The 27054-nt window shown below is 43.1% G+C and overlaps 2 protein-coding genes and 1 long non-coding RNA gene across 7 annotated transcripts; 1 reads left to right on the top strand and 2 right to left on the bottom strand.

The window, feature by feature from the left end:
* Positions 1–407: 407 nt before the first annotated feature.
* CCDC117 (coiled-coil domain containing 117) lies at positions 408–10422 on the bottom strand. The gene is made up of 5 exons (XM_070399282.1): positions 10128–10422; positions 9429–9479; positions 6297–6521; positions 5456–5593; positions 408–3313 (listed from the first exon to the last, which is right to left on the bottom strand). The coding sequence occupies exons 1-5, from the start codon at positions 10295–10297 to the stop codon at positions 3076–3078; spliced, it is 822 nt and encodes a 273-aa protein (XP_070255383.1). The 5' UTR covers positions 10298–10422; the 3' UTR covers positions 408–3075.
* A 103-nt stretch (positions 10423–10525) lies between these two features.
* Positions 10526–22899, top strand: LOC138997625 (uncharacterized). Its single transcript, XR_011469004.1, has 3 exons — positions 10526–10624; positions 13735–13863; positions 22165–22899. It is a non-coding gene; the product is annotated as an uncharacterized lncRNA (long non-coding RNA).
* Positions 13293–26868, bottom strand: HSCB (HscB mitochondrial iron-sulfur cluster cochaperone). Of its 5 annotated transcripts, none has more exons than XM_070399317.1 (6): positions 26573–26868; positions 25155–25251; positions 24746–24835; positions 24029–24173; positions 23744–23791; positions 13293–13818 (listed from the first exon to the last, which is right to left on the bottom strand). In XM_070399317.1, exons 1-6 carry the CDS (start codon positions 26806–26808, stop codon positions 13736–13738), a joined length of 699 nt encoding a protein of 232 aa, XP_070255418.1. In that variant the 5' UTR covers positions 26809–26868; the 3' UTR covers positions 13293–13735. The 5 variants fall into 5 exon arrangements, with proteins under 5 accessions (XP_070255418.1, XP_070255417.1, XP_070255419.1 ...); XM_070399316.1 differs by lacking the exon at positions 13293–13818 and adding an exon at positions 18771–18908; XM_070399318.1 differs by lacking the exon at positions 13293–13818 and adding an exon at positions 18771–18908 and having other exon boundaries at positions 25155–25384; positions 26573–26662.
* Between the last annotated feature and the right edge of the window lie 186 nt (positions 26869–27054).

Raw genomic sequence — 27054 nt, 5'->3', positions numbered from 1 at the left:
CTATTCCTTATTTTTAAAGGTCCCAAACCTGTAAAAACAACAGAACTGTGAACACTATTTACCCTTTTCAACTCCATATTTGAACATTTTTGAAGGCTCAGTCACCAATGCCATCTTGAATACTGGCAATTCATCACCATTACCAATCAATGCTGTTCATACAACAGTAGTGAATTGCTAAGAGTGGATAGCATCCTAGGGGTTTTAGGAACGGCAAGACATACTATGCCTGTTTTGTAAAGAGCTAATTCATTTATGAAACTTACCTTTAACCCAACATAATCATCTCTTCAGAATATATTTAAGCCCCTCACTGATATGAATGCTACTTGAAATACAATTTAGAGGAAAGCAAACAAGTGATTGTTATATTTACTTAAGTACAGAAATACAAATATCTCAAAAAGTCCAAAACACTTATGAAGTTTTATTGAAAACAAATACAGAAACACCAGATTCTCGTTTTAAAGCAAAATTGACAGCATTTTCCAGAACTTTCCTAGGACTGCACCATTCTTATCACTATTAAAAAACAAAACCAAGTTCTAAATCCAAAATAATTAATGAACTTGCTGGTAAGCATTCTTCTCATGGTTCTAGTTATTTTCCTAAATTTTACATTTGCACCTTTTCAAGAATGAGGGTTTTTTTTATTTGACTGATTAACATGTGAGAACTGGACTTACTTTCTTCATATTAATTTTTAAAAAAAATCCACACACCCTATTCAAACTCAGAGAAAATATACATTTGTTCATTAAAGCTCACCTGCTTTAGATAATTTTTCCTCTTCATACATTAGCATAGAAAGCCAATGTTTGATCCATGCTGCAAAAGCTGTACAAAATGAAAAGACGTTATTCCCCTAGGGAAACCTTAAGGCAAAACTAAAAGTCTGATGCTATAAAAAGAAAAACAAAACAGAAGCATGGGGGCTGTGGAGACGGCTCAGGTGAATAAGCACCACAAGGATGAAACATTTGCAAGTTTAGAAAGGAGCATTGAACATCCATTTTCCTGCAGAAAGAATTGTCATGTCAGATCACTTGACTCCTGAAACAAGTTCTGTTTAGATTTTAATAAACAGAATCTTAATTCTCTCCTGTATTTGCCTATGGTATCAGAGCCTTGGTCTGGGGGCTCTCTCTTCCTCCTTTTCATTACACGGACCCTTGATCAAAGGCCTGCCCAACATTCCTATAGGACAATCGTGTGTTTGGGTGCTTCTTGGGAAAGCTGTCACCTCCCCTCCACCCTAACACTAGGACTAACTCCAAATTCTGGGAATTGCTTCATGTTTTTGGGTTGCAATAGAACAAAGTTTATAACATGGAGACTTCTTTAAGGCGACAAACTTTACAAGTTGGTCCCATTAAACAATGACCTAAAGGCAGGAGTTTTTCAAATGGCATGAATCAGACACAGGCAGATTTCAACAGAATACAGTTTACATTCATCTCTAAAGCTGAGATTAAGAAACTATTAGCTGGTTTCCAACTGGTTTAAATACTGGTTTGAAGTTTGAATAATTTTATTGTGTAGACATTAAATATTTTGTTTAAATATTAAACATTAAATCTTTTCCTGACTGTCCAGACAGAAATAGAGAAAGCAGGAACAAAAGGCAAGAGAAGAAACAGTCCAATAAACAGACTTGTGACTTCTACACCATCTGTAACAAGGGGAAGGATTTCAGCATGTGTTTCAAAATGCCTGGGAGCTAGTTTCTAAAAAGTTACCTCGATACTTGGTATAAATCTTTTTTTTTCTATACAAGGTATTTGATTCCTACAAAGGGAGAAGAAACCCAGAAAACAAAAAGAACTAGGTGGTCTCCTGCTATGTGAGGAAAGGGCCAATATTACACTATTACACTCATTTAATAAGTTATAGTGAATATTCTGTAGCATTAAAGGAACTGTCATTTCACTTTGCACTGAGTCCTTGCCACACAGAAAAGTTCTTCCTGAGAAGTAAAACACTTTAAACTTGGTTATCCCCACAGGACACCTTGAGCTGGTTTACGTCTGAAAACTGAAGACTTCCTGCCTGCTCGCAGGAAGCTCTTCTCTACCAACGTTTAGGCTACTGCATAATAGTTGAAGCACCAGGCAAACTGGCTATTTCAGTAAATCTCAACATGGCCTGCCCGTATGTTCTCAGTTAATTACCCAGTCATTGTTTCTAAATTAACATTTAAAACTCAACTTGTACCTTTTTTTAACTACTGAAGTGATCAATACTGGGCTTAGCTGACACAGCACTTCCTCAAGATTACCCAACAGATGCTTCTCCCATAGCCAATTTGCACATGGATTACCTCAAAATCTTTTAAATTATCCAAATTAATTAAGTTGTAAACATTACTGAATAGTTCGGTTTATCAATTATGCAAGGGAATCCCAGGAACTACAGTAACACAGAGCAAAAAAGCCTCAAAGGAAAAACCTTTTCTTTGTATTTTCATTGCATTTTCAGAGGCAGAGAGGTGAGCCACAATGCTACTGGCTATTTAATCAACTTAGCTACATTGAAATGACAACTACTGTACAAGTTTCAGAGCCTCTGTTAAATTTCTTAGCAATAGGCTTGAGCTACTGCTTTCTTCCCTCCTTCTCCCCAATCATAGTCACCACTGTAAACAGAGTTCATATCTACAGATGAAGCTGGGATTCAACTGTCGGGGTTCAGTTGTAGTAGCAGTACCCTTTTTTCTTAATGCATCTTTTTCAACTCAAGAGTCTCAGTATTCTCCAAGTTTCTGAATGGTTTAAACAATGTGACAGATGATTTAAGTCACCCTTACACACGGAGTGTCTATACTTGCCTGTGCAGACTGTAGGCTCACAAAAATAATACCTCGAGAAAATAGCTTTTCCCTTGAGGCAAGCTTCCTTGGCAAAACGTTGAATTTAAGAAATGGCTACCCAAAATGAGAGGCCAACTCCAAACCACAGGTGGAGATGTTCTTACACCCGTTTCATTAACTTTCAAGTCCCTAGACTATATAAGCAGGCTCATGAATGAACACATGAGCCTTCAAAAATCTGACAACTTTAGTATAGAAACACATTTCTAGAGTTCCATCTCTTCTTCTGTGCAAGCAGCTGTCTCCAAACTACTGTACATCGGCAGCCCTGTTTGCCGAGGTTCCAAGAACAGTTCAGTTCTCCGAGGGAAGGTGGTGCTGGCGGCGGCTTGCTTAGCTTGGCTCTCTCTTGTGTAGTTCTTAGCGTTAGATGGCGGCTTTGGCTTATCAGAAAGTAGTTCAGGGAGAGGTTTCCAGAGCACAAGCTCCATGGAAGGACGGCTCCTAAGAAATAAAATACAGATTTTTATTAAAAATTCTAAGACGTGAAAATAAAAGATATATGTTGAGAAGCTAGTCTACTGTCTAATATGTAGAATTACACACTGAAAGCAACAAAAGAAGAGATTATAATAATGCAAATTAATTTTTAGAAAGGATATTCAAATACATAAAATTTTACAGTTCTGCATGCATTTTTAACCAAACCAACTGGTTGTACTGATGCTGTGATTAGAATATAAACATCCAATGTGAAAAACAGAGGCCCTTGATTTAATATAACTTTTTTTTTTAGACAGACTGGAAAGGAGAGAAGGGGGAGAGAGAGAAACATTGATGGGAGACACATTGATGTGGGCTACTATCTTGTACTAACCTATTATAAATGAAAACGAAGCACTGGACAAATACATTAAAAGTATCTCAGTATGCCCTTTGCTTAGTATAGCTATGAAGTATGTTGCCTGGCAGGTGTGGCTCAGTGGTTGAGCATTGACCTATGAACCAGGAGGTCATGGTTCGATTCCTGCTCAGGGCACATGCCCAAGTTGCAGGCTTGATCCCCAGTTGGAGGCATGCAGAAAGCAGCCAATCCAGTGATTCTCTCTCATTACTGATGTTTCTATCTCTCTCTCCCTCTCCTTTCCTCTTTGAAATCAATAAAAATATATTTTTAAAAAAGTATAATTCTTTTTGCAGTAAGCCAAATGTGCCCACTGTCTGTGTCTGCTCCCACCAAACCTCCCCCAGTCACTAATGGTTTGATGGTTTCTGGAGCCCAAAGGCAAGTAAAGCAAAATAAAACAAACAATAAAGAGTATCTCCGAAGGTGAGCTTCTGGAAAACTACCAAGAGCAGAAAGTGCTATGTTTTAGGCTGGAGAGTCCGTGACCTGCTTTCTCTTGGCTAAACTATTGACCCATCCTCAGGGTTGGGTAGTTAATTATAAGCTCAAGTTAGGGGCTGTGATCTAACATCAAGCAGCGCTGAACCCACTATGGCCAAAGGCAGTAATGCTTCATCTACCTAGCATCCCTGGGACTGGTGCCCTATGAGAAGGTACCAGGTATATGCCACATACCCTGATTCTCAAGTCTTATCTTGGCAGCACATAAATGGCACTTATAACCTGCCCACAGCAGATGCTGAGGACTGGAGACCACCTAGGCCAGTGATGGCAAACCTATGACACGCGTGTCAGAGGTGACACGCGAACTCATTTTTTTGGTTGATTTTTCTTTGTTAAATGGCATTTAAATATATAAAATAAATATCAAAAATAGAAGTCTTTGTTTTACTATGGTTGCAAAGATCAAAAAATTTCTATATGTGACACGGCACCAGAGTTAAGTTAGGGTTTTTCAAAATGCTGACATGCTGAGCTCAAAAGGTTCGCCATCACTGGCCTAGGCTCAAGGATACAAGAATGACCAAGCTATCATGTGCTCTTATGTTCATGAGCTCCAGGATGTTTTGCTTTTTAGTTTAGCGTCTGATGTTTGCTTTCCAGTTTCCTCTCTTGTCCTCACACTATACTTTCATTACTCACGACAAGTCTGTTTGTTCTGCTCTCACTAGCTGTTTCTACTCTGATGATCTAGGAAACCAGAAAAATGAAACTGTGTCTAAATTAGGGGAATAATGGTACTTACAGCTAAAGGCCTTGAGAGGCTATATATACCCTAAGACAAACATATGGGTTTGGATCTGTAACCTTTGTGATAACTCTCTTCTCTGACTGCTGGGAGACAGTTTTGTTGGTTTGTTTCCTAGGTGTCGATAGTGTTCCTGGACGATTGAGAAGCCAGGTAAACAAGAGGTTTTGAAATGTGGATCCTATGTCCTGTCATAAGAATTTAAGAGAATGGGCTCTTCCTTGCCAATCCTCCCATTCCCAAATAGAATACACTGCATTTCAGGACTGTATTCAAAGAATCCAAGGGTTAAGTAGGCAAACTATTGCATTCTTCAAACTCTTTCTTGCAGAGCATTTTGCTCACTCCAATGAACTAACACAAAACCTACTGCTCTTTCCCTTGGCTGGGGATCAGGAGGTGAAGAGACGGCTAGGCTAGGATAGGCAATGTCTAGAGACTCTGGGTTTTCAAGATCATAAGTAAATGGAAACCAGGAACCAAAACTTACATGGACTCAATCATTTTCTTTGTAAAGACTTCATCAAATTCCCTCTTCAAACCTGTTTTCATAGCATCAGAAAGGACAAGACTGGGGAGATGGTTAATATTTCTGTCAGCTTCAACTTCTTCATCTTCGTCAATTATTCTAAATAAAGGCAGCAGAAGCAGAGAAAAAAACTTAGTCAAACTATTATATATTCTAGTAATTGGAAAAAGATTAAAATAAAAAAGGATAACAGTAACAGGTGCTATAGCAAAAGGTCAAGTAAAACATGAGGTTATACATGAGTGAAAAAATTATACACAGAATAGTTATTCAACATTTCATTTAATAAAAGTTTTATATTAGATGCAAAGTTGAAGAATGTGTCCCTGGCCCTAGCTGGTCTGGCTCAGTGGATAGAGCGTCAGCCTGTGGACTGAAGGGTCCCAGGTTCAATTCCGGTCAAGGGCACATGCCTGGGTTGCAGGCTTGATCCCCAATAGGGGGTGTGCATGAGGAAGCCAATCGATGACTCTCTGTCATCATTGATTTTTCTCTCTCTCTCCCTCTCCCTCCCTCTGAAATCAATAAAAACATATTTTTTTAAAAAAGAATGTCTCCCTGAAACTCCCATAAACCAAAAATTAATATTCAGAGATAGTAGTAAGTGAAAAAATTCTGTACAGTTCTACAAGAAGAGCTTACTTTAACATTTAATATGTACATTTTGAGTTCCCTTATTTTTACAGTTTTTCTAAGAGGTTGAGGATCAAGGTATCATCAAGTGATGAATTAGACTAGCTTAAAAGAGTAGAGACATTACATAGGAACAGCAACAAGCCTATTATATACGCTGCCCATTTACCTGTCCTCAATTTCCTGAAGCCTCCTTCTGGCAACTTCACACTGTGGTTCTCCAGTGGTCTGATCCATTTCTTCACAAATAACATCTAACATGGCAGGTGCAGAAAGGCCACTAGTGCATGGACTTACTCCATGACCCTCTATATCCTGATGTGCACAAAGAATCCAGTCATTAGGACCAGCACAGAGCCCTGCTTCAGTTAGCCTTTTCTTTCTTACTGGGCAACTGGAAAAAAAAGTTTTTTCAATGAAAATCCTGAATATAAATGAAATGTAGATCATCCCTATCTCTAATCAAATTCTTATATGAAAGAACTCTAATAACTTCTGACAGTGTGTTTATAAAATCACGCATTTTTTTTTCTGTCATTCTCACAGCCTCCTTGAAAGGTTTTCTTCTACTGCTCTCTGCCAAACTAAGCTGTACCTACAAGATCTTGCTTTTATAAATTATAAGTGTTCAGTGTGGAAACTTAAAGTCATTCCTATTTATTTGGCTCTGGATAGGTCAAGTGGGAGTAAGGAACCAAAAGTCACAAAGCAGCAATTCAGCACCAGCCATATTTTGTCATATTGCTGCTGCTCTATCAAACTGGTCACATGAGAAGGTGGTCTGTAGGCACCCTGTATTCCCTTATGGCAAAAACATATGCCTCATCAGGTCTGGTCTAAGTACTACAGGTGCTGATGATGCTGATGATTTCTTGGTCCTCTCCAAAATGCCATCTTGTCAGTTGGCTCTCTGAGTTCTTGATTAATGAGGTACACTATTCCCCTACCTTCAAACTTAAACTATCTTTACTTCCTTGAAAATCTTATAGTTCATAGAGACCTTAGAGTTCATCAAATCCAATTTGTTTTGCACATTTGGAAACTAAGATCTAGAAAAACTTAAGTACCCCTTCCAAATGTCATATAAGACAGAATTACATGTTGGGCACCAGACAGACCCATCCTAGAGCCCCTGAATCCTACTTCTGTGCCATTTTCACTAAAAACTGCCAGCTCCTTAGGAAAGTTCAACTGTTCAAACTCTTATCATGAAGTAGTATTTGCAAGCATGATATTACCAGTTTAGTTGAAAGCGGTATGGCAACTAGCCCTGTTCTATTTCAGTATTTAGGCCAAAAGTACTTTATGGTCTGGGCATTAGCAAGTGCAATCTCATGACCAGAACATCTTGTATGTTTCCTGATGTGCACATGTACATACTTGGGAGAACTGGTGGGTTAAAAGGTACATGTGCCTTCAACTTATTAGATAATGCCACCCTGTTTAGCGAAGTGTTATACCAATTTACATTCTCATCCATAGTGTTTGAGAGTTCCTGATGCTCCATGAGCACTCCGATATCATGGTGGCTTTAATATGCACTTCCCTAAAGACTGATGAGGTTGAACATCTTTTCGTTTGGCTGGTCATCTGGATATCCTCTTTTATCCCCCCACCCCAAACCTCCCCACTGACTGCCTACCTATGAATACAATTTTTGCCTATTAGATCATAAAATTTAAAAATATAGATGTGGTGAGAAGATGGAAAAACAGACATTTCCACTGCTATAAAGAATATAAGTTGACAACTCTGGTTCCGGCATGGCTCAGTGGTTGAGCGTGGACCTATGAACCAGGAGGTCACGGTTCGATTCCTGGTCAATTCCCAGTTGGGGCACATGCCCGGGCTGTGGGCTTGATCCCCAGTGTGGGGCGTGCAGGCGGCATCTGATCAATGATTCTCTCTCATCATTGATATTTCTATCTCTCTCCCTCTTCCTTCCTCTCTGAAATCAATTAAGAAATATATTTTAAAAAAAGAAATACATTTTTAAAAAGTATTTAAAAATTCTTTAAAAAAAAAAAGAAATTTAAAATGCATACATTTAAGACCCAGCGATTTCCTGTCTAGGAAATCCATTCACCTACTTGCAAATATATACAAAGAATTTAAAAAGAATGGCCATGTGTTAAGCCAAATAAGCCATTAAGAGAAAGATAAGTATCACAGGATCTCTCATATGTGGAATCTAATGAACAAAATAAACTGATGAACAAAAATAGATCCAGACACACAGAAGCATGGAACAGACTGGAATGTCAGAGGGAAGGTGGATCAACCAAAGGACTTGCATGCATATATGCATAATCCAGGGACACAGACAATAGGGTGGTGAAGGCCTGGGGCAGGAGGGGGGGGGGGTGGAGACACATGTAATAATTTCAATAATAAAGACTTAATTTTTAAAAAGTCATCGTAGCCCTGACTGGTTTGGCTCAGCGGATAGAGCGTCGGCCTGTGGACTCAAGGGTCCCAGGTTCGATTCTAATCAAGGGCATGTACCTTAGTTGCGAGCACATCCCCAGTGGGGAGTGTGCAGGAGGCAGCTGATCGAGGTTTCTCTCTCATTGATGTTTCTAACTCTCTATCCCTCTCCCTTCCTCTCTGTAAAAAGTCAATAAAACATATTAAAAAAAAAAAAAAAAAGTCATCGTAAATTCAATCTTTATCTTTCTTCACATGCAAAAAAAAAAAAAAAAAAAAAAGCCCATGGTAGAATTGTTAGTAATAGCAAAAAATTAGAAATAGCTTGGCAATCCATCCACAGGATACTGATGATCTATACCTAGCCTTACAAAAGGAATTAGGTAAATTCTATGTGCCCATAGGCAACAAGCTACAAGAAAGTAGAATGAAGAGATGATTGTGCTGCGTAAGTGTGAACAATATATCTTCTTACAAATGAAGGCATATACAGTGATAAGCGTGTAAGTTTTTTTTATAATTATCTTCCAGAGGAGATACAGGAAGCAGTTAACGGTGGTTGCCTCTGGGGAGAGCTGTGAGCTGGGAAGGTAGGACTTTTACATACACATCCTCCTGGAATTCTTTTCACTGTGTGTGCGCGTGTAAATATTCACATGGTTCAAAATCAAAACTTCCCAATCCATTGGAGAGCGGGAGGTGCCCGGACTCAGCCGGCCACACGGTGACTTTCTCTAAAGCACCACCACCCATGTTGCTGGTGCTGTCGGTTCCTGCGTCTCCTTCCATCTTTCCACGGCAAACAAATCACGAAGGACACAGAACAGGGTCAATCATTAAACGACAAAGCGAATAAATGGCACCTGAAACTTACTCGTCATCTTCCTGCTCTAGCTTGTGTTTCTTTTTGCGGGGAACGGAAACACTGTTGAAACAAAACAAACAAACAAACAAACAAGCGAGGCATCAGTTTCCGGGGAAAGGCACGGAGCTCGCGCTTGCAGCAGCCACTCTTTCTGGCTCCAATAAGCTCCCCACCCCGCACGGACCCAGCGGGACGGACACCCGGGTCGCCAGGTCAAGCAGGTGCACGTGGGGAAGTCCCGGACCAAACAGCGATTGCAATCTGACCCCTCGCTCCGTCCCCCGTCACGGGAGAGACACGGGGGCAGACCCAGGAAGGGAAAGGGGGTGCGGGACGGGCGCCGCGATCAGCGCTTTTATTTGCACGATCTCACTCGGAGGACCCGCTCCGGCCCCTCTTTGCAGAAGCAGCAGCAGCTGACGGCCCGAGAGGCACGGAAAGTTGTGCGCATCGGCGGCCGCGCCGGGTCCGAAAGAGGGGCGAGTCGGGGAGCCTCCGAGGGGACACCAGGCTCCCGATGACCCGGCCGAGTTGGGGAAAGTCGGCTCACTTCCCAGAGGCGCAGGCGGGCCGAGATCCCAGCGCGACCTCCGCGACTTACAGTTACGGTCTCTGGAGATCCGGTTCCCCGTCTGGAACCGGGAGCCGCGGAGGGTCCCGCGGAGGGAGCGCCCGGCCCACCCACCCCGCGCCCGTCCGGCTGCCTACCGTCCGCGCGCCGGGCTGTTCGGAGAGACTCGGGGTCCCGGCCGCGGGGCCAGCTCGGCACCGTCCGTCCCCGGCGGGAAGGCCCGGCCGGCGAAGGCCGGTGGCGGCTGCAGGAAGTCCGCGCCGCCGCTCAGGGGGAGGCCGCTGAAGGGCCGACCGAGCGCGGCCATGGCCGGGGAGACGAGGGGGCTGCGTCCGCGGCCCAGGCCGCCCGCGTCCCCAGGCCCCGCGGCTGCAGCCACAGCGATTGTCGAGAGGTGCCCGCCTCTGAGCCCGCTCTTGACCTCACGTCACGCCTTCTAGAACCCTCCACCCCGGGCCGCCCAGGGGCACGCTGGGATTTGTTGTGTGTGGAGAGCTGCTGCCGCGAGGAATGCTGGGACTTGCAGTCCTGGGGAACTACAAACAAGATGGCTGCCTTGGTTGAGCCGGCTAACGCTTGAGGATGGCTCTGTCAGGCTTTGGCATGACCTAGGTTCGAATCCTCCCTTCACAAGGTATGTCATCCGCACCTCTGTTTTCTCAGTAGTAAAACCCGATAATAATAGTGCCTATCTTCCTAGGGTTGATGGGAGAAGTAAGTGAATTAAACGTATAGAGCCTTTGGAACTCTTCTCAGCACAGGGTACAGATTCATTAAATATCAGCCATTAATTCCTTCTGTCCTATCTAATAAAAGGTTAATATGTAAATTGTCCCCTTACCTGGAATTCGATTGGGAGTTTGACCAGGGGGCGGGGCCAGCTGGCCAACCTCCCGCGGCCCTCCCCCCCCCCTGGCCAGCCTGGCCCAAACTCGGGGCAGGCTGGCCGGACCCCACCTGTGCACGAGTTTGCACCGGGCCTCCAGTATTTTAATATAAATGAAGTCGGTGATGCCTTAGAGCAGTGGTTCTCAACCTTCCTAATGCCGTGACCCTTTAATACAGTTCCTCATGTTGTGGTGACCCCCAATTTTATGGTTATAAATTGAACATAATTAAAGCATAGTGATTAATCACAAAAACAATATGTAATTATATATGTGTTTTCCGATGGTCTTAGGCAACCCCTGTGAAAGGGTCATTCGACCCCCAAAGGGGTCTCGACCCACAGGTTGAGAACCGCTGCCTTAGAGGGAACAGCAGGGAGGGTCAGTAAAGACCTCAGAGTGCTTGTGCAAAGTCTTCCAGCTTCTGCCTGGGGCATCCCGAGACATAGGCTTGCCCAAGGGGCGAGCAGAGTGGGTCAACCCCAACCACTGATTATGCCCTACTTTTCCCATCTCAGGGAATGGCACCACCGTCCAGTCCGAGTTGTTTGTGCCAATGTCAATGCCCAGCAGCCAGACACCACCAAGATCGCATCTATAATTGAACAAAGATGTGTTTATTGACCCCTTCTAGTGAGGGAGTCTCTCAGGAAGGGCAGCTTTTTATAGGATTTGGGCTGCCTTGGGTGCTTTGGAGGAAGGTTCTGGAATTAATATTGTCAGGAAGCAGGGCTAATTCTGCCAATCTTCTCTAGAAGGTGTGAGGAATGAAGGTAGGCTAAACCCATACTTGATAAAGAAGCAAGTTCTTCCTGTTAGCCAGGATAGGGGGATATGGGTCCATTTGTGGTTTAAACAATGTGCACATGGTTGTGTGTACTCAGATATGGTTATGAAGTACTCTTGTTTTTATCTTGATCCATTAAAGTCACATCTCAGACCTTGTTTGATGTGGACATTCTGAGAAGCTGTTTAACAGGAAGACACCAAGTCCCGCCTGATAGCACCAGGCCAGTATCAGCTGTCAGAAGATGCTTCTCTCCTTCTAACCAAAAATCTAAGTATCATCGATGCCCCTTTTGTTTTCACCCCTGTATTTAATCAGTTAGCAAGTCCTATCAGCTTTATTTGTGAAATGCTTCCAGATTATCTTTCTCTATTCCCATTGCTCTCATAATGGTCTAAGAAAAAAAAATGAATGAACCTCTTTTGCCTAATGTAAATAATGGATTAGGTTTACATTTTCTTAGTGGCATTTACAATCCAGTTTTGCCCCCCCTTAGTTAACCTCCCATTTATCCAACTGGATTTAAAAGGTAGTCTGCTTGCCCTAGCTGGTTTGGTTCAATGGATAGAGTGTCGGCCTGTGGACTGAAGGGTCTCAGGTTCAATTCCAGCCAAGGGCACATGCCTGGGTTGCGGTCTTGATCCCCAGTAGGGAGCGTGCAGGAGGCAGCCAATCAATGATTCTCTCTCATCATTGATGTTTCTATCTCTCTCTCCCTCTCCCCCTCTAAAAAAAAATCAATAAAATATATTTAAAGAAAATTAAGAGGCATGCTTCATTATAAAAAAAATAAAAAAAAAAAAAATAAAAGGTAGCCAAACCGGTTTGGCTCAGTGGATAGAGCATCGGCCTGCGGACTGAAGGGTCCCAGGTTCGATTCCGGTCAAGGGTATGTACCCTGGTTGCGGGCACATCCCCAGTAGGGGGTGTGCAGGAGGCAACTGATCGATGTTTCTCTCTCATCGATGTTTCTAACTCTCTATCCCTCTCCCTTCCTCTCTGTAAAAAAATCAATAAAATATATTTTAAAAAAATAATAAAAATAAAAGGTAGTCTCCTGGCCGGCTGGCATGGCTCAATGGTTGAGCGCCTACCTATGAACCAAGAGGTCACGGTTCAATTCCTGGTCAGGGCACATACCCAGGGGGCATGCAGGAGGCAATAGAAGATTCTCTGTCATCATTGCTGTTTCTATCTCTCTCCCTTTCCCTTCCTCTCTTAAATCAATAAAAATGTATTTTTTTTTAAAAAAAGGGATTCTCCTGGGGATCATTTCTACAAATGGTCACCTCATTCCTCACTTAAAAAAATATCCTGCTAGATGATATTATATACACGTATAAATATGTATTTATAAAAAGGGAGTCCTACTCTCTATATATTCTGAATTTTTTTCTCTATTTATTGAATGCCTATCCAGATTCATTCGTTCATTCAGAATTCGATACCAGGCTGTATACCCCTTATCAGGCAATGTATTAGAATTAATAGTTTATTAGGTACTTCCTATTTGTAAGTGCTTTTTGCTCAGAAAAAGTCAAGTATTTCACACAGTAACTTCAAATCAGATGCTTTTATTACTTCCATTTTACAGATGAGGAAATTGAGGCAAGTTATGGTTCCCAATTCCCTCAGTTGTAAGTAAAGGAATTTTAACCCCAGATCATAAAAGTACTGGTGTATTATGGCTACTAGTTTGAAGAAGAAAAAGTGTGTATATGAGAACGAAAAGGAGGCTGTAATATGTTAACAGGAAATGTTGTGTTAAGGCATGGGAGTTTTTCACTATTATTTTAAAGCATATTTTATTTATAAATGCATTAGTGTTTATCTCTAACGAATATTTTTCCAAAAAACATAATTACAATGCTATTACCGTGCGTAACAAAATTAGTAATAATGCTTTAAAATCATCTATTCAGTAGTCCTATTTTTCCAAGTGCCCCCAAATGTCTTTTTATAGTTGGGTTGATGGCATCATGATTCAACATTGCATTGGATTTGCCTATCTCTTGAGTCTCCTTTACTTCCTGTCTGCTTTCTTCCTTAATTATTTGTTGATTCACTTAGGTCATCTGGACATTGTCATTGTCATCCTGAGTACTGATGGTGGCGATGAGGCATCGTCACATGACTCCTCAGGTCCAAGGGAACCTGGAGCAGAAGAGGAAGGACATGGCAGATACTACCACCTGCTTGGTAAGCACGGTCCCAGTGGGTGGTAGCTTCCTCTTGTAAGCAAGTAGGACTCTGCAGAAGAACTAGGGCTATCAGTATTATCATGACCCAATTCATTATCTCTTGCCTGCTGGAGCCTCCTAGCTGTTCTCTTTGTTCTACTCTTGCCCCTGCAGCCCATTAGCCACAATATAGCCAGACATATTTGTCCACCATGCCACCCCTGCTTTAAACCCTTCCCTAACTCCCTATTACTCTTGGGAGAAGGTCCAACCTCCTTCAGGCTCCGCATTCCTTCAAGATCCCTCCCCTTCCCGCCTCCCCAGCTTTGTATCTCCCCACTCCCCACCTGATATCTGCATCTAGCAATTTGGATTTTCTTCCGTTTTCTATTGAATTTCTCTCTTTTCCTCTCTCTTACCTTGAAACTTGGATACGTTTATCCTTCTCCCTGCTAACAACTGCCATCTTTTACATCCAAACAGACCTTTCCAGTATATCAAATGTTTGTGGTGCTTTTGGAGCCAGAAGAAAGGAACTATTGTAGATTACAATGACGAGTGGTCCTGTTTTAAAGTCTTGGAGAACCTTATGCAATGTATTCTGCCAAGAGCAGGCTTGAAAGTAGGAAATGAGGGATTTTCACACGGCTCTCGGGGGTTAACATCAATGAGAATGCCCACAGTGTTCCATGGTTTCCTTGGTGCCCGTGACGGGGGCAGAATAAATGGGCAATTGGACGGAGCAGTGAACCTTCTCCCTTGTTTCCACATTGTCCCGAGGAACAATGGAGGGGGCTCCTGTACGCATTCCTGGCTATTTATTATACTTTGTTCTCACAGCTCTCACATGTGTTTAAAAAGATAAAACTGGATTGATTCATAAGCATTTGCCCCTGCATTACACTGTGATGTGGTCTACAATTTTCTTTATAATATTTCTGCATGCAAAGTGTGAGAGAATGTGTGTGTTGGCATTGATCCACCCTGGGGCAGGTATGCTGCTCCCAACCACAATGTCAAGGACATTTAATCAAAGGCAGCTCCTACAAGTGCGGGAGCTATCTCACTGCTCATTAACATCAGCAATGTTACAATGAGTTTTTTGTGGGTAACATGAGTGGTATTTAAGATTTTACATATAGCTCTACAATCATAAAAGCATAATATGCTAATTAGACCAGCTGTCCTTCTGGACGACCTTCCGCAGGAAGCTGGGGCTGTGAGGAAAGCCCAGGTCCCAGGTGCCGGCGACCGGAGATCAGGCCTCTAATATATATGTTAGAATTACTGGAGGTGTTTCTATCCTGACATTAATAAGGCATAGAAATCCAGCGAGCTCTTCCATCTCCTATACTCAAGATGGCACCCCAGGTTTGATTCTTAAGTGGTCCTGTGCCCCCTACTGGTGGGGAGAGTTCTTGGTCATATCCTGCCACTAGGACGCTTTTCATTGGCCTCAGAGGAAACATGTTTTGAAAAACAAAGAGGAACCGAGGTGGAACTTGATTATTTCTAGAATATGTGGCTTGGCTATTTCATTCCTACTTGCTAAATGTCCTTTACTGGAGGCAGATTTTTTGATGAAACTTGCTTTCATTAAAACCTGGTAGAATGAAAGGGTGAAAGAGGAAATCACAGGGGAAATTAGAAAATGCTTTGGGATGAATGAAAATGAAAATGCAACATACCGAAATGTAGGTGATTCAGTAAAAGCAATGGCTAGGAGAATTTACAGTTATAAATGCCTATTTTAGAAAAGATCTCAAATCAATTATCTAAAACTTCCATCAAACTAAACCCAAAGCAAGCTGAAGGGAGGAAAGAATAAAGATTAGAGCAGAAATAAATGAAATAGAGAATAGAAAGCATAGAGAAAAATCAGTGAAATAAAAAGTTGGTTCTTTGACAAGATGAACACAATTGACAAACCTTTAGCTGCTGGATTGACTAAAAGAAGCAGAAAGTAAAGACTCAAATTACTAAAATTAGGAATGAAAGAGGGGATTATAAGTGAATACTTTGTACAAATATATGCCAACAAATTAGATAATTTAGATTAAATGGATAAATTCCTATCCCAGCTGGTGTGGCTCAGTGGTTGAGCGTTGATCTATCTACCAGGAGATCACGGTTCAATTCCTGGTCAGGGCATATGCTAGGGTTGTGGACTCGATCCCCAGTAGAGGGTGTGCAGGAGGCAGTTGATCAATGATTCTTTCATGATTGATGTTTCTATCTCTCCTCCCATCCTCTCTGAAATCAATAAAAAAATATTTTTTAAAAGTGGATTAATTCCCAGAAAAACACAAAACTGATTCAAGAAGAAATGTTCACAACAACTCTGAGATAGGTACTATTATTATCACTATTTTATTTTTATTTTTTAAAAATATATTTTATTGATTTTTTTTACAGAGAGGAAGGGAGAGGGATAGAGAGTTAGAAACATTGATGAGAGAGAAACATCGATCAGCTGCCTCCTACTGGGGATGTGCCCGCAACCAAGGTACATGTCCTTGACTGGAATCGAACCTGGGACCCTTGAGTCTGCAGGCTGACGCTCTATCCACTAAGCCACACCGGTTAGGGCATCACTATTTTAAAGAAGAAATGAAACTTAGCACAATGATGTACAGCAAGTGAGTGACAGAGCTAGGATTGAAACCCAGGTGTATTAGTCAGCTCAGGCTACCATGACTAGACGGCTTAACTAGCAGGAATTAATTTTCTCAGGGTCTGGATGCTGGAAGTCCAAGATAAAGGTGCCCCTCTTGGGGAGTTTCAGTTTCTGGGGAGGAGACTCTTCCTGACTTATACATGGCAGCCTTCTTTCTGGCTTTTTCACAGGGCCTTTCCCCAGCGCGTGAATGTGGGTAGAGTGAACAAGGGAGCTGTCTGGTTTCTTTTCTAAGGATACTGAACCTATCGAATTACGGCCCCACATTTATGATCTCACTTAACTTTAATAACTTTCCTAGAGGCACCATCTCCAAATACAGCCACACTGGGGTAAGGGCTTCAAAGAGGCATTTGGGGGCGGGGGGTGAGGGTGGGGAGGCGGGGACACATACACTTGGTCCCTAACACTATGCCTGTCTGACAGGAGCAGAGAGTCTCAAATTAGTCAAGACCTCTGATTGGTTCTGACACTATATTAGGAATGATGTGGCGGTGGGAGGTGGGTGCTTTCATTTGCTTCACTGAGCCAGAAACTTGAATCCAAATAGGGCTGCTAACCTCTCAGAAGCATACCACCCATAGGGCTTTGTCAGGGGACACTTGAAAGTGTTCCTGGCTTTAGAAATCCAACTAAATGGAAGAGTTTAGAACAAAAGGGAAAGATTTTGCAAGGGGGTTGGGGGTGGGGAGTAATCCCACGGACTTAGAAGCCATGACTCAGAAATAAAGTCTTTTTTTATTTATTCCCCAAGTCAGAAATGACTTGCTGGGAAGCCCAGTGACCTTTCCTGTTGATGGCAACAGGTAAGGGAAGTTTCTTTGAAGTTCCTCCAGAGATGTGATTTGAGCCAATATTTATCTAATTTCTTTTTGCGGTCAGATTGTTTTGGTCCCGATCATTGTTCTGAAGAAGGAATAAAGATTGTCTGTGGAAGTATATCAAACACTCCTTTCATCTCCTTTACAGAAGAACCCACTTTAGCCAGGACATTTGCTTGCGTTGTAATTATTTACGTAAAGGACTCCCTGTGTGTTTGCAGACAAGTAACTCATTCTCCTTGTAAATTGTGAGGGGTTAGAGATTGTACTGATATCCCCAAGTACCATTAAGCAGACAGCTGTTGTGGTCCATTTTCCTTCAGAAGATCCATAAATCCTCAAATGTTACTGGGTCAGGATTCAGAAGATACGAATTCTTAGACAAGGATGAGGGAGGATGCGAAGGAGCTGCAGTGTTAAGCTCTGGTCGTATGGAAACCATGGTTCAGAACCCTGGATTTTTAGTTATAAACAAGCAATTCTCTCCAAGAGTTTGAATATTGTTTCCTGGAATTTTAAAATCAGAATTTTCTATTTGAATCTTTGATTCAGAGACTTAAAGAATACCTTTTTTGTTGTTGTTCTGGAAATAATCAAGAACTTAAAACTGAATTTCCAAAGATCCAGAAAGGGAAGTGGAGTTGCTTCAGGCTGGGTTAGAAGAACATGGAAATCATGACAAGAGATTGTCAACTGTCCAGAGAAATTAAAAGTGCTTTACTTCAAGGTGGAGCTGAAAATGTGGTTAAGTGTTTAACACCAGACTGGTTCTTGGTAATAGTAACTACATTTTGAAATGTAGGCCAGAGACCCTTAGGCAGCTTTGCATGTTACCAAACGATGTCCTGAAGGTCTAGCCCAGGGGTCCTCAAACTACGGCCCGCGGGCCACAGGCAAATACAAATATTGTATTTGTTCCCGTTTTGTTTTTTTACTTCAAAATAAGATATGTGCAGTGTGCATAGGAATTTGTTCATAGTTTTTTTTTGAAACTATAGTCCGGCCCTCCAACGGTCTGAGGGACAGTGAACTGGCCCCCTGTTTAAAAAGTTTGAGGACCCCTGGTCTAGCCATTAGGAAGGTGTGGCTCTAGGGCAAAGGTTGGCAAGCCCATGGGCACATCTAGTCCAATGCCTATTATGTAAAGTGCTACCAGGCCTATGGCTGGCTAAGCCTAAGGTATGTACTTCCTCTCCTTTTGCAGAAAAAGTTTGCCCAACCCTCCTCTAGGGCCTCACGTCGGCCCCGTCCCCACCTCCTCATCTATTGGTCTAGCTAGGGGCATGGTGTGTCAGCATCACATGAAAAATTGACCAAACTCTGGTTCGTCTGTTTCTGCTGGCATGACAAACCTTGCCATCCATTAATGCTTGAGCCACATGTTTAATTAAGATGATAGAAGCAGTTAAAGTAATCTAGCAGAAGCCAGAAAAGAAATAAATAAGAACTTTATTTTTTAAAAAATCAGCAACAATTAGAGGGGAATCATCTTTAACTTGATCTTTTCTTCTATATTTGAAAAGTATCTCATCTTTGTTAAAATTTCCTTGGCTTTTTCAAAATCATCTGAAATAAACAGAGACATTAATGTGAGACTTCATCTCAGGCAAGAATAAAACTAAGTCTATTGATTAAAGAGCTGGATTAAAGTTGAGCCCCCACCTCTGGAGGGCTGGGCAAGTTCATCTATGTTGGAGCATGTGTCAGAATCTCCTGCCTTTTTAAGGCTGAAGAATATTCCATTGTATGGATATGTCATATTTTGTTTATCTGTTCAATTATTGATGGACACTTGTTAGCTATTGTGAAAAATCCTATGAACATGGGTATTGACAAGAATCACGTCCTTGATCCAAGTCTAGCCAGACTCCTCTGAACTCTCTTCTCAACTAGGTCTCAACCTTGACCTATACTAACATATGATAACATAGCTTCTAGTAAGTCAAGGCCACATCCCCAGATAATCCTAGATCTAGACCCTCTTAAAATGCCTCCCCAAGTAAACTCAAGGCTGACAGAAGAACTGACTATTTATTGCAGCCAATATGAAAGGATAGGGTTTCTGTTTCCCAGGGAGGGTAGGAGCCTAACTTCAGTAAGTGCCAGTTAGCAATCCCAGATGGGTTTCACATGGACCAACCCCCCCCACCCCCACCCCCACTTCCTGCTTTGGCATTTTTCACTTCCCAGATCCCTCTGACCTCCTGTGCACCACCACCGCATTTCCTCATTCTCCCTTTAAAGCGCCCAGCCACAAACTGTAGCTGCGTTTAGTTCCCAGTGGACTCTTTTCCCTAATGCGATAGTTATTACTGATTCAAATCTGCACTTAGCACTTTGGTGTCTGGCTTTGTTTATCGTTGACAATTATCCAGCACCGTGACTCGGATCTGGATGGGAAACACCATCGAACCCCTGGTTGTGACAGCCGGGCCTTTCAACATGCAGAGGCCCTTGTCTGGTCTCTCATCTGATGCTTATTTGGGTACTTGGTGGTGAGTACAGCTCCAATTCTCCAGACAAATGTCTGAAGCACTGTGAAGACAGATTTTGATTCTGGCAATCCTGAGTAGACTCTCTGAAGCTGGGTCAGCGTCCCAGGCTTCTTTTGAAAGGTATCCCCTAGAGCAGTGATGGCGACCTATGACACGGGTGTCAGAGGTGACACGCGAACTCATTTTTTTGGTTGATTTTTCTTTGTTAAATGGCATTTAACTATATAAAATAAATATCAAAAATATAAGTCTTTGTTTTACTATGGTTGCAAAGATCAAAAAATTTCTATATGTGACATGGCACCAGAGTTAAGTTAGGGTTTTTCAAATGCTGACACGCCGAGCTCAAAAGGTTCGCCCTCACTGCCCTAGATTCTGGGCTAGAATCCTTCCGGGCTCCCTGTTTCCAGCGAGGATTGGCTCCCAGGCTGGAATTTTTTTTTCCTGGCTCTTTGTGAGGCCTCTTTGTTCTATTTGAGTCAGCTCCTCCATGAGAACTTCTCAATCGACTGAAACCTCCCTTCTCGAACTCCTGCTGACTGTACGTCACCATGGTGCTGTGTCCATTTCTTAGATCGTCTGACTTTACTTAGGAACTTTTGTGGCTCTTTGGGAAACTTAAGATCTCCTCAAACTATCTCCTTCAAGACCTCTCCTTCCCCTCACCCCACTCCTCTTTCCTCCTTCACCACCCGCCATCTTCCCTTTAGCTCCCTTACATCCTCTGAGATGTCGAAGAAAAGATACTTAATTTTCCCTAGGTTATATTTGTATGGTAAAACGTTATTATTTCAGAAATTGTATACTTCATAGAAATTTATCAATGCCACCACTACCCATAATATGTCTTGGTAAAATGTTATTAATCAAGTTATTATTTTAAAAATGTGTATGTCACAGAAACAACCAGATTTCCTTGCCAATTGTGTTATTTTTACAATGAACTTTCATCAGATCTTTAACTATGGGCACTTTCACTAAATCTTTTGCTACCCACAGATAGTTGTTTTGCTCTGCTGCTTTCCTAAAGGATTTTGCAACCAGCTACAGGCCAGACCACTTGTGTTTAACAAAAAGGGCCTGTCTTGAAGATTCATGAGAAAGGACTGTGCCAAGTACTCAGGAATACAGGCTTCTCATGGCATTGTTTAATAACTCTGAAATCAAACCAATAAACTAAACCAGAATTTCTAAAAGCCAGTGGGTTCATAAAACTGCTAACCCAAGATTAAGTAGAATACAATTAATTACATGGGATTGAGTAAACTGATAAAGAATGACTATAACTTTTTATATATTTTGCTTGAAATTTTGCTGGCTCTTAAATGCTCTATTTTCCAGATGTAAGAAAAGCCCGTTCTGTTTTCTCTTCAGCGATCTATGACTCATAAAATCTAGTAAATTTTACTTTCATAAACAAAGTTAAACTATTATGGAGTATTCTTATTTTCCTAGCAAAGTAGTTATTTGTTCATTGTTTTTGAGGTTTTGTTCAATAAGAATCTGTCCTCTTTGTCATAGATCATAGTTGAAAACACCAGTTATATGATGAAAGCTTTGACTGGAATGTCATGTTTGAAAATGATGCTTAAAGTCAGACATGACCAGACAATTTCAAGGAACTACGGTTGACTCTTTGGAGCCACTGCTTACAAAGCCCTCTTGAAAAAACCGGCCTGGTATCTGGCTTAAGAGTTCAGAGACTTAGGTAAGTAAGTCTCTGAGAGTCCAGGAAGCTCAGGATATTTTGGTGACCTCGAGAAGAGAGGAGTTCACCCACTGAAGTTCATGAAGCCTGATGGAGGAGTCTTGGCTTGACTTCCTAGCACTTGAGAAGCTTTTAAAGCCCAACATCAGATTCCTTATAAAAACTTCCATAAAGAAAACTTAAAAGGCCTGTATGATCGATTATCGTTCTTGTTGGAGTTACATAAATAATCAGGTCAAACTTAATGAAACTAAAACTATTTTGTAAACAAGAATAATCTTTCTTTATCGCTGATTAAAAAGGAGGGGTGACTGTGGAGATAAATTTTGTTTCAGTGGGAAAGAATAACACACTCCTGTGGGTTATCAGAATCGAGACTTGTTGTCTTTGAGGTTGTTTACCTGTAAATGAAACGGAATCCAGCCACCTTACACGTTTTGTCAGCCCTTACCAAATCCTCAATTCTCCTAGTTTTCTTCAGTATCTGGCCACAACTCTACAAACTTATGTTTCCAATTTTTCTCCTTCCCTCCTGAGTTGGTGTCACTAAGAAGTAAAGCCTGCCCGCCTAGATCCTTCCTGGGACTCAGGTTGTCTTGTAATGGCCCCTTTCCTCCAGGCCCTGAACAAGTCCTGCAGCTGAAGCCTGCTAACACGGGCCACCCTGAAAGCCCACCAGGACTCCTGCCTCTTCCACGCTCTGCTCTGGGCAATGGCCACGACTGTGACAATGCTGCCTGTGCCATCACCATCAACCATCAACCAGGAAACCCATCAGATTGCCGCTGCCACCCTCACGTCACCACCTAACGATGCTTAAGAGTTCAACATCTTCTCAAGTGGCTGCACTCTCGACTCAGAAACTGGGTTTATAGCAGTGGTTCTCAACCTTCCTAATGCTGCGACCCTTTAATACAGTTCCTCATGTTGTGGGGACCCCCAATTTCATTGTTACAAATTGAACATAATTAAAGCATAGTGATTAATCACAAAAACAATATGTAATTATAGATGTGTTTTCCGATGGTCTTAGGCGACCCCTGTGAAAGGGTCGTTCGACCCCCAAAGGGTTCGCGACCCACAGGTTGAGAACCGCTGGTTTATAGTCTGCTCCAACCAGTAACCTTTTTTTTCTTTTTGTTTCCATAGAGATGCTCCTCATTAAATGCCCGATCCCTCACATTATTCAGCAAATGTCCTATAACTACCGTCTCAACAGATGCTTTAGCTAGTCCTCAATAAACAAAAGGTGATCAAATGATTGGACTGGACTGGACATCTGGGCCAATCAAATTCCCTCTCCCAGAATCTAGAGTTGGGTCTAGGGGACTCTAGTCAAATGGTGAAAGGCCTTGTTCTTATAAGGTGATAGGCCAAGGAGGACTAGAGAGTCATCCCGGTGGGAAAGGCCTCTTTGGGGCACCAGATGCCAGTGAGGAGGCAGACAGAAGTGGTTTTTAGAGAAGAGGATGGGATGAACTGGTTCCCAAGTTCTGTCCCCACAAAAGCCCTTATCACACTGTCCTACAATCATGACAGGACCTTTCTCTTTGGATTCGGGAGGTTGCCCTGAATCCTTACAATAACTTCCCTTTATCTGGGCTCCCCTGAGTGGCTTTCTGCTTCTTGCATTCCGATGAACCCTAAGCTAAAAGGCCATGATGCTCTTAGTTAAGGGGTGGCACCAGTCAGGAATGGATGGAAAGGTTGTTCTTGCTTAAAAACAGTGAGCAATGGACAGAGTCTCTTCCCTCTGAGAGCCAGGACAGCGGGGACCAAGTGAACAGCCCACTTTTGTGACTTGGGCAGAACTCTGCCAGGGGTTTCTTCTCTTGGACTTTGCAGAAAAAGGGGTGTGCAGGCTTTGCCAAATGTTGAGTGTGCAGCCTTGTCCTCGGAATCTGCCTGTGTTGGTTCCAGCCCCCATCACTCATCTTATCTTCTACTTGTTCAAAGGGAATGAAAGCACTTCTCTCATCGAATCTCTCACTGGCATATCACTGTTTTTGGCACGCAGCTTGTTTTCCCAGCAAGACTGTGAATTCTGAAGGCAAAAATGCACTCTCATCTACATTTAATACCTTCCCATTAAACCATCGTTAACGGGTATATAATAGCTACGTGTTGAACAGATGTTTATATCTCAGTGCTTACAATTTCTTCCCATATTTGAGAAAGTGAAGAAATGAAGACAATACCTTGTTCAAAAGCTCTGCTCAAATTGTCAGTCAATTCTTCCTGTTTAGCTGCAAGAGAAAACCATTATCTTAATTTTTCTATTTAGATAGGCTCATGATATGAAGAAGACAAGGCTGCATTCCAGAGAGGTAGGGATGTTCCAGGTCTAACCTCCAGACAAAATTGGTTTCAGTATACTCAAGGAAAAAAAAAAATCCCTGAATCATTTATATTCATTTTTCACTTAACCCGGAAATGAACTCAAAATGGCAATAAAATGCATTTGGTGGTATTTTATCTTTTACCTCTGACAATAGATTCAAACTCGTTAATGGCAGCTTCACTTTGAGCTTCTGCGAGTTTTTCATTGATATCCATTATTTCCATGAGGAATTGATTGTCCATTTTATAATCTGTTCCTTCAGGAATCTCTACTCCATGGAGCTTTAGCTATTGGGGCATAAAGCAGGCGAAATAAGTTTTGTTCAAGAAACTGTGGCCAACATCATAAAACCTACTCACCCTTCTGAACAGAACACCACTCGGGGAGAACCTGGACTTTCCTGGTAATGAAAGTGCGAGGGCAGCGTGCTGGAAACTTAGACTGAGAAAGGAATGCTTGGACGGGGTACTTTTCTGCTACTCAGAAGCGTGTGGCCCTGGGGGAGTCACTCCTCCACTTGTGAGTTTGAACTAAATGTTTGTAAAGATTCTATTAAATCCTAAAATTCGAAGGTATTCACCTCTGCCTTCCCCTCAACACCCCCAAATTACTTTCCTAACAGCCATCATCCTCCAATCCTTGAAATTTATAGAAAATGGTTTTTTTTGTTTTTGGTTTTTTTTTTAAATGCAATTGGGCAAGTAAGATTTACAGGTACTATCCAGAGAAAACTAGACTCCTGTAGTATCTTTGGGTCCCAGGACCAACTGGCTCCTTTGACAAATATAAGGAGCAACTGTCCCTCAGTGCAATGAACACCAGGTAAGTCACACATACAAGGGTTGGAACATCACCTTACAAGGTATAGTCCCCTGCTCAGGGGGGCCAGAAGGGTCTTATAGGCGTCATTCACCAGGGTCGAATGCTTCTCTGAGAAGTCCTTTTCAGTCTGTGAGTGGAGATGAAGATAAGTCTTATTACCATGCAGGTCAGCCATCTTACAAGAACACCCTGTTTCATAAAATATTGATGGGCAGGAACCTAAGGACATGGCCGAAGTAGAACTGCGGGATGAGCTATATTTATTTTCAACTGATGGGTTCTAATTCTGCCGAACAGGCCCAGGGCCTGGCTGGCTAGGGTCTGGCTGTCACAGGGTGGAGCTAGCTGTCCAGCTCTGTCCCTGATAATCAGTCACCGCCAGGCCACTGCCACCCACCCGGAATGCGCATGTGTTTGGGTATGATTAAGAGTAGCCAATAGACTACCTGAGACCTCTGGCCGAAGAAATCTGGGTGGACAAGACGCTGTAGCTGCTGGTACCTATGCTGGAGCTTTGCAGTGTCAACATTGAAGGAACGTTTGCTGGAAGGAAATCGGGAGATGAAATTCATGCATCAAATATGAATAGGTTTGTATACTATGGGCCTCGTTCCTGTTCCCAGGGAGGGATAGGCAATAAACATGCAACAGTGATACTTTCCAAAAGTGTTAGGTTCTGTGAAGAAAAAAACAGAACAGGGTCAGAGAGAGGGGTAGATGTGGTGGACAACGAGCTGCATTTGAGCTTCGACTTGAATGATGATGAGGAGTCATCAAAGATCCTGGACAAGTCATCCACACAGAGGAAACATGCTAATTTGGCACCGGGGGGGAACTTAAAAGGTTACTTTTGTTGCTGCAGCCCATCCTAAGTGCCCAATGAGTGCTTGAACGGATAATTACTAGTATATCTCAGTGCTTACAATTTAACGGTGGCCCAGAGTTAAGTGGAAGGGGCATTGCCAGATCCCACCCTATCGTTCCAAGGCCACGGTCCCTTCATCTCAGTCACCCACCTTGTTTTTTTAAAAAATATTTTTATTGATTTCAGAGAGGAAGGGAGAGAAAGATAGAAACATCAATGATGAGAGAGAATCATTGATTGGCTGCCTCCTGCACGCTCCCTACTGGGGAGCAAGCCTGCAACCTGGGCATATGCCCTTGACTGGAATTGAACCTGGGACCCTTGAGTCCACAGGCCAATGCTCTATCCACTGAGCCAAACCGACTAGGGCTCACCCACCTTGTTTTAATCCAATCCCCTTTGCTTTCCACCCCCAGATCCTGCCCTATAGAGTCAGCTTAGCTCTGCCCAAACTGCACCACCACCTCTCCAAGCTCCTCAACCTTCGGAAGAAATGAGGAAAAACACCCATTTCTCAGGTCCCCTCCCTCTCTAATTCTCACTTTTCCAAACTTAGACTCCGCCCACAATATATTTTTTTTCCCTCCGTTTTTACTCCCTTATCTTGGATCACACCCCCGTATTCCTTTCTTAAAAGCTTCAACCCAAATTTAATCGTTCTGACCCCATCCCTCAAGTAACCCTGCCCTGGGCCCCGCCCCTCGAGTCTCCCTCCGGCCCCCCCTATCTCCCCTAACTTTATTCCCGCCCCCCAGTCCTCCTTTCATAGACCTCTCCATCCCTGAAAGCCCTTTCCTCGGGCCCGCCCTGCAGTTTCCTCTTTTTCGGTCCCACCCGACCCTCCATTTCCCCAGGCCCCCCATCGCCCGGTCTCTAGGGTCCCGCCCACCTCTCTAACCGGTCCCACCGTCTTCTCCAACCTGATCGGCCCTGCCCTCGCCCACGCCAGCTCCCGACGTCTCTCTCGCCCAGCGCGTCCCCCGAAACCGCCTCCCGTACCAGTCCATGAGGCTGAAGTGGTCTCGAGTGGGGTCCGGTGGCTGCAGCGCCCGGCACTGCGGGCAGAAGAACCCGTCCTCGCGAATGGGGCCCCCGGGGCCGCCGCAGTTCCAGCACTGGGCGGAGCTGCTTCCTGCTAGCGACGCAGCACTGCAGCGTAGCGGCCTCCTTCCGAGGACCCCGGGCGGCCACAACCCCCACACCCGGGGCCAGGCCCCGGCCCTCCCGCCCCACATCTGGCCCGCGGCCTATTTCGCCGCGGTCACCTGTCCGGGGTAAAACGGCCAAAGCTACGGACAAGGCTAACGCTGCTGATTGGCTGGAGAGCTGAAGGGGGCAGGATCATTCCGGGAAAACCTGGATTCTGAGTCCCGCTCTACGTTTTAAACTACAACTCCCAGCAAGCAGCGAGGCCACGCTCGGACGGCCACTTCCGCTGCTCCTCATTGGTCCGGCAGAGGCGAAGGGGTGTTTTGATTGGT

This window comes from Myotis yumanensis, unplaced genomic scaffold (genome assembly GCF_028538775.1).
Source record: "Myotis yumanensis isolate MYYU_CA2020_CCGP unplaced genomic scaffold, mMyoYum1.0.hap1 SCAF_19, whole genome shotgun sequence".
Lineage (NCBI taxonomy): Eukaryota > Metazoa > Chordata > Mammalia > Chiroptera > Vespertilionidae > Myotis > Myotis yumanensis.
Note: the sequence above shows the minus strand (reverse complement) of the source record. Positions and strands in the feature narration are given on the sequence as shown.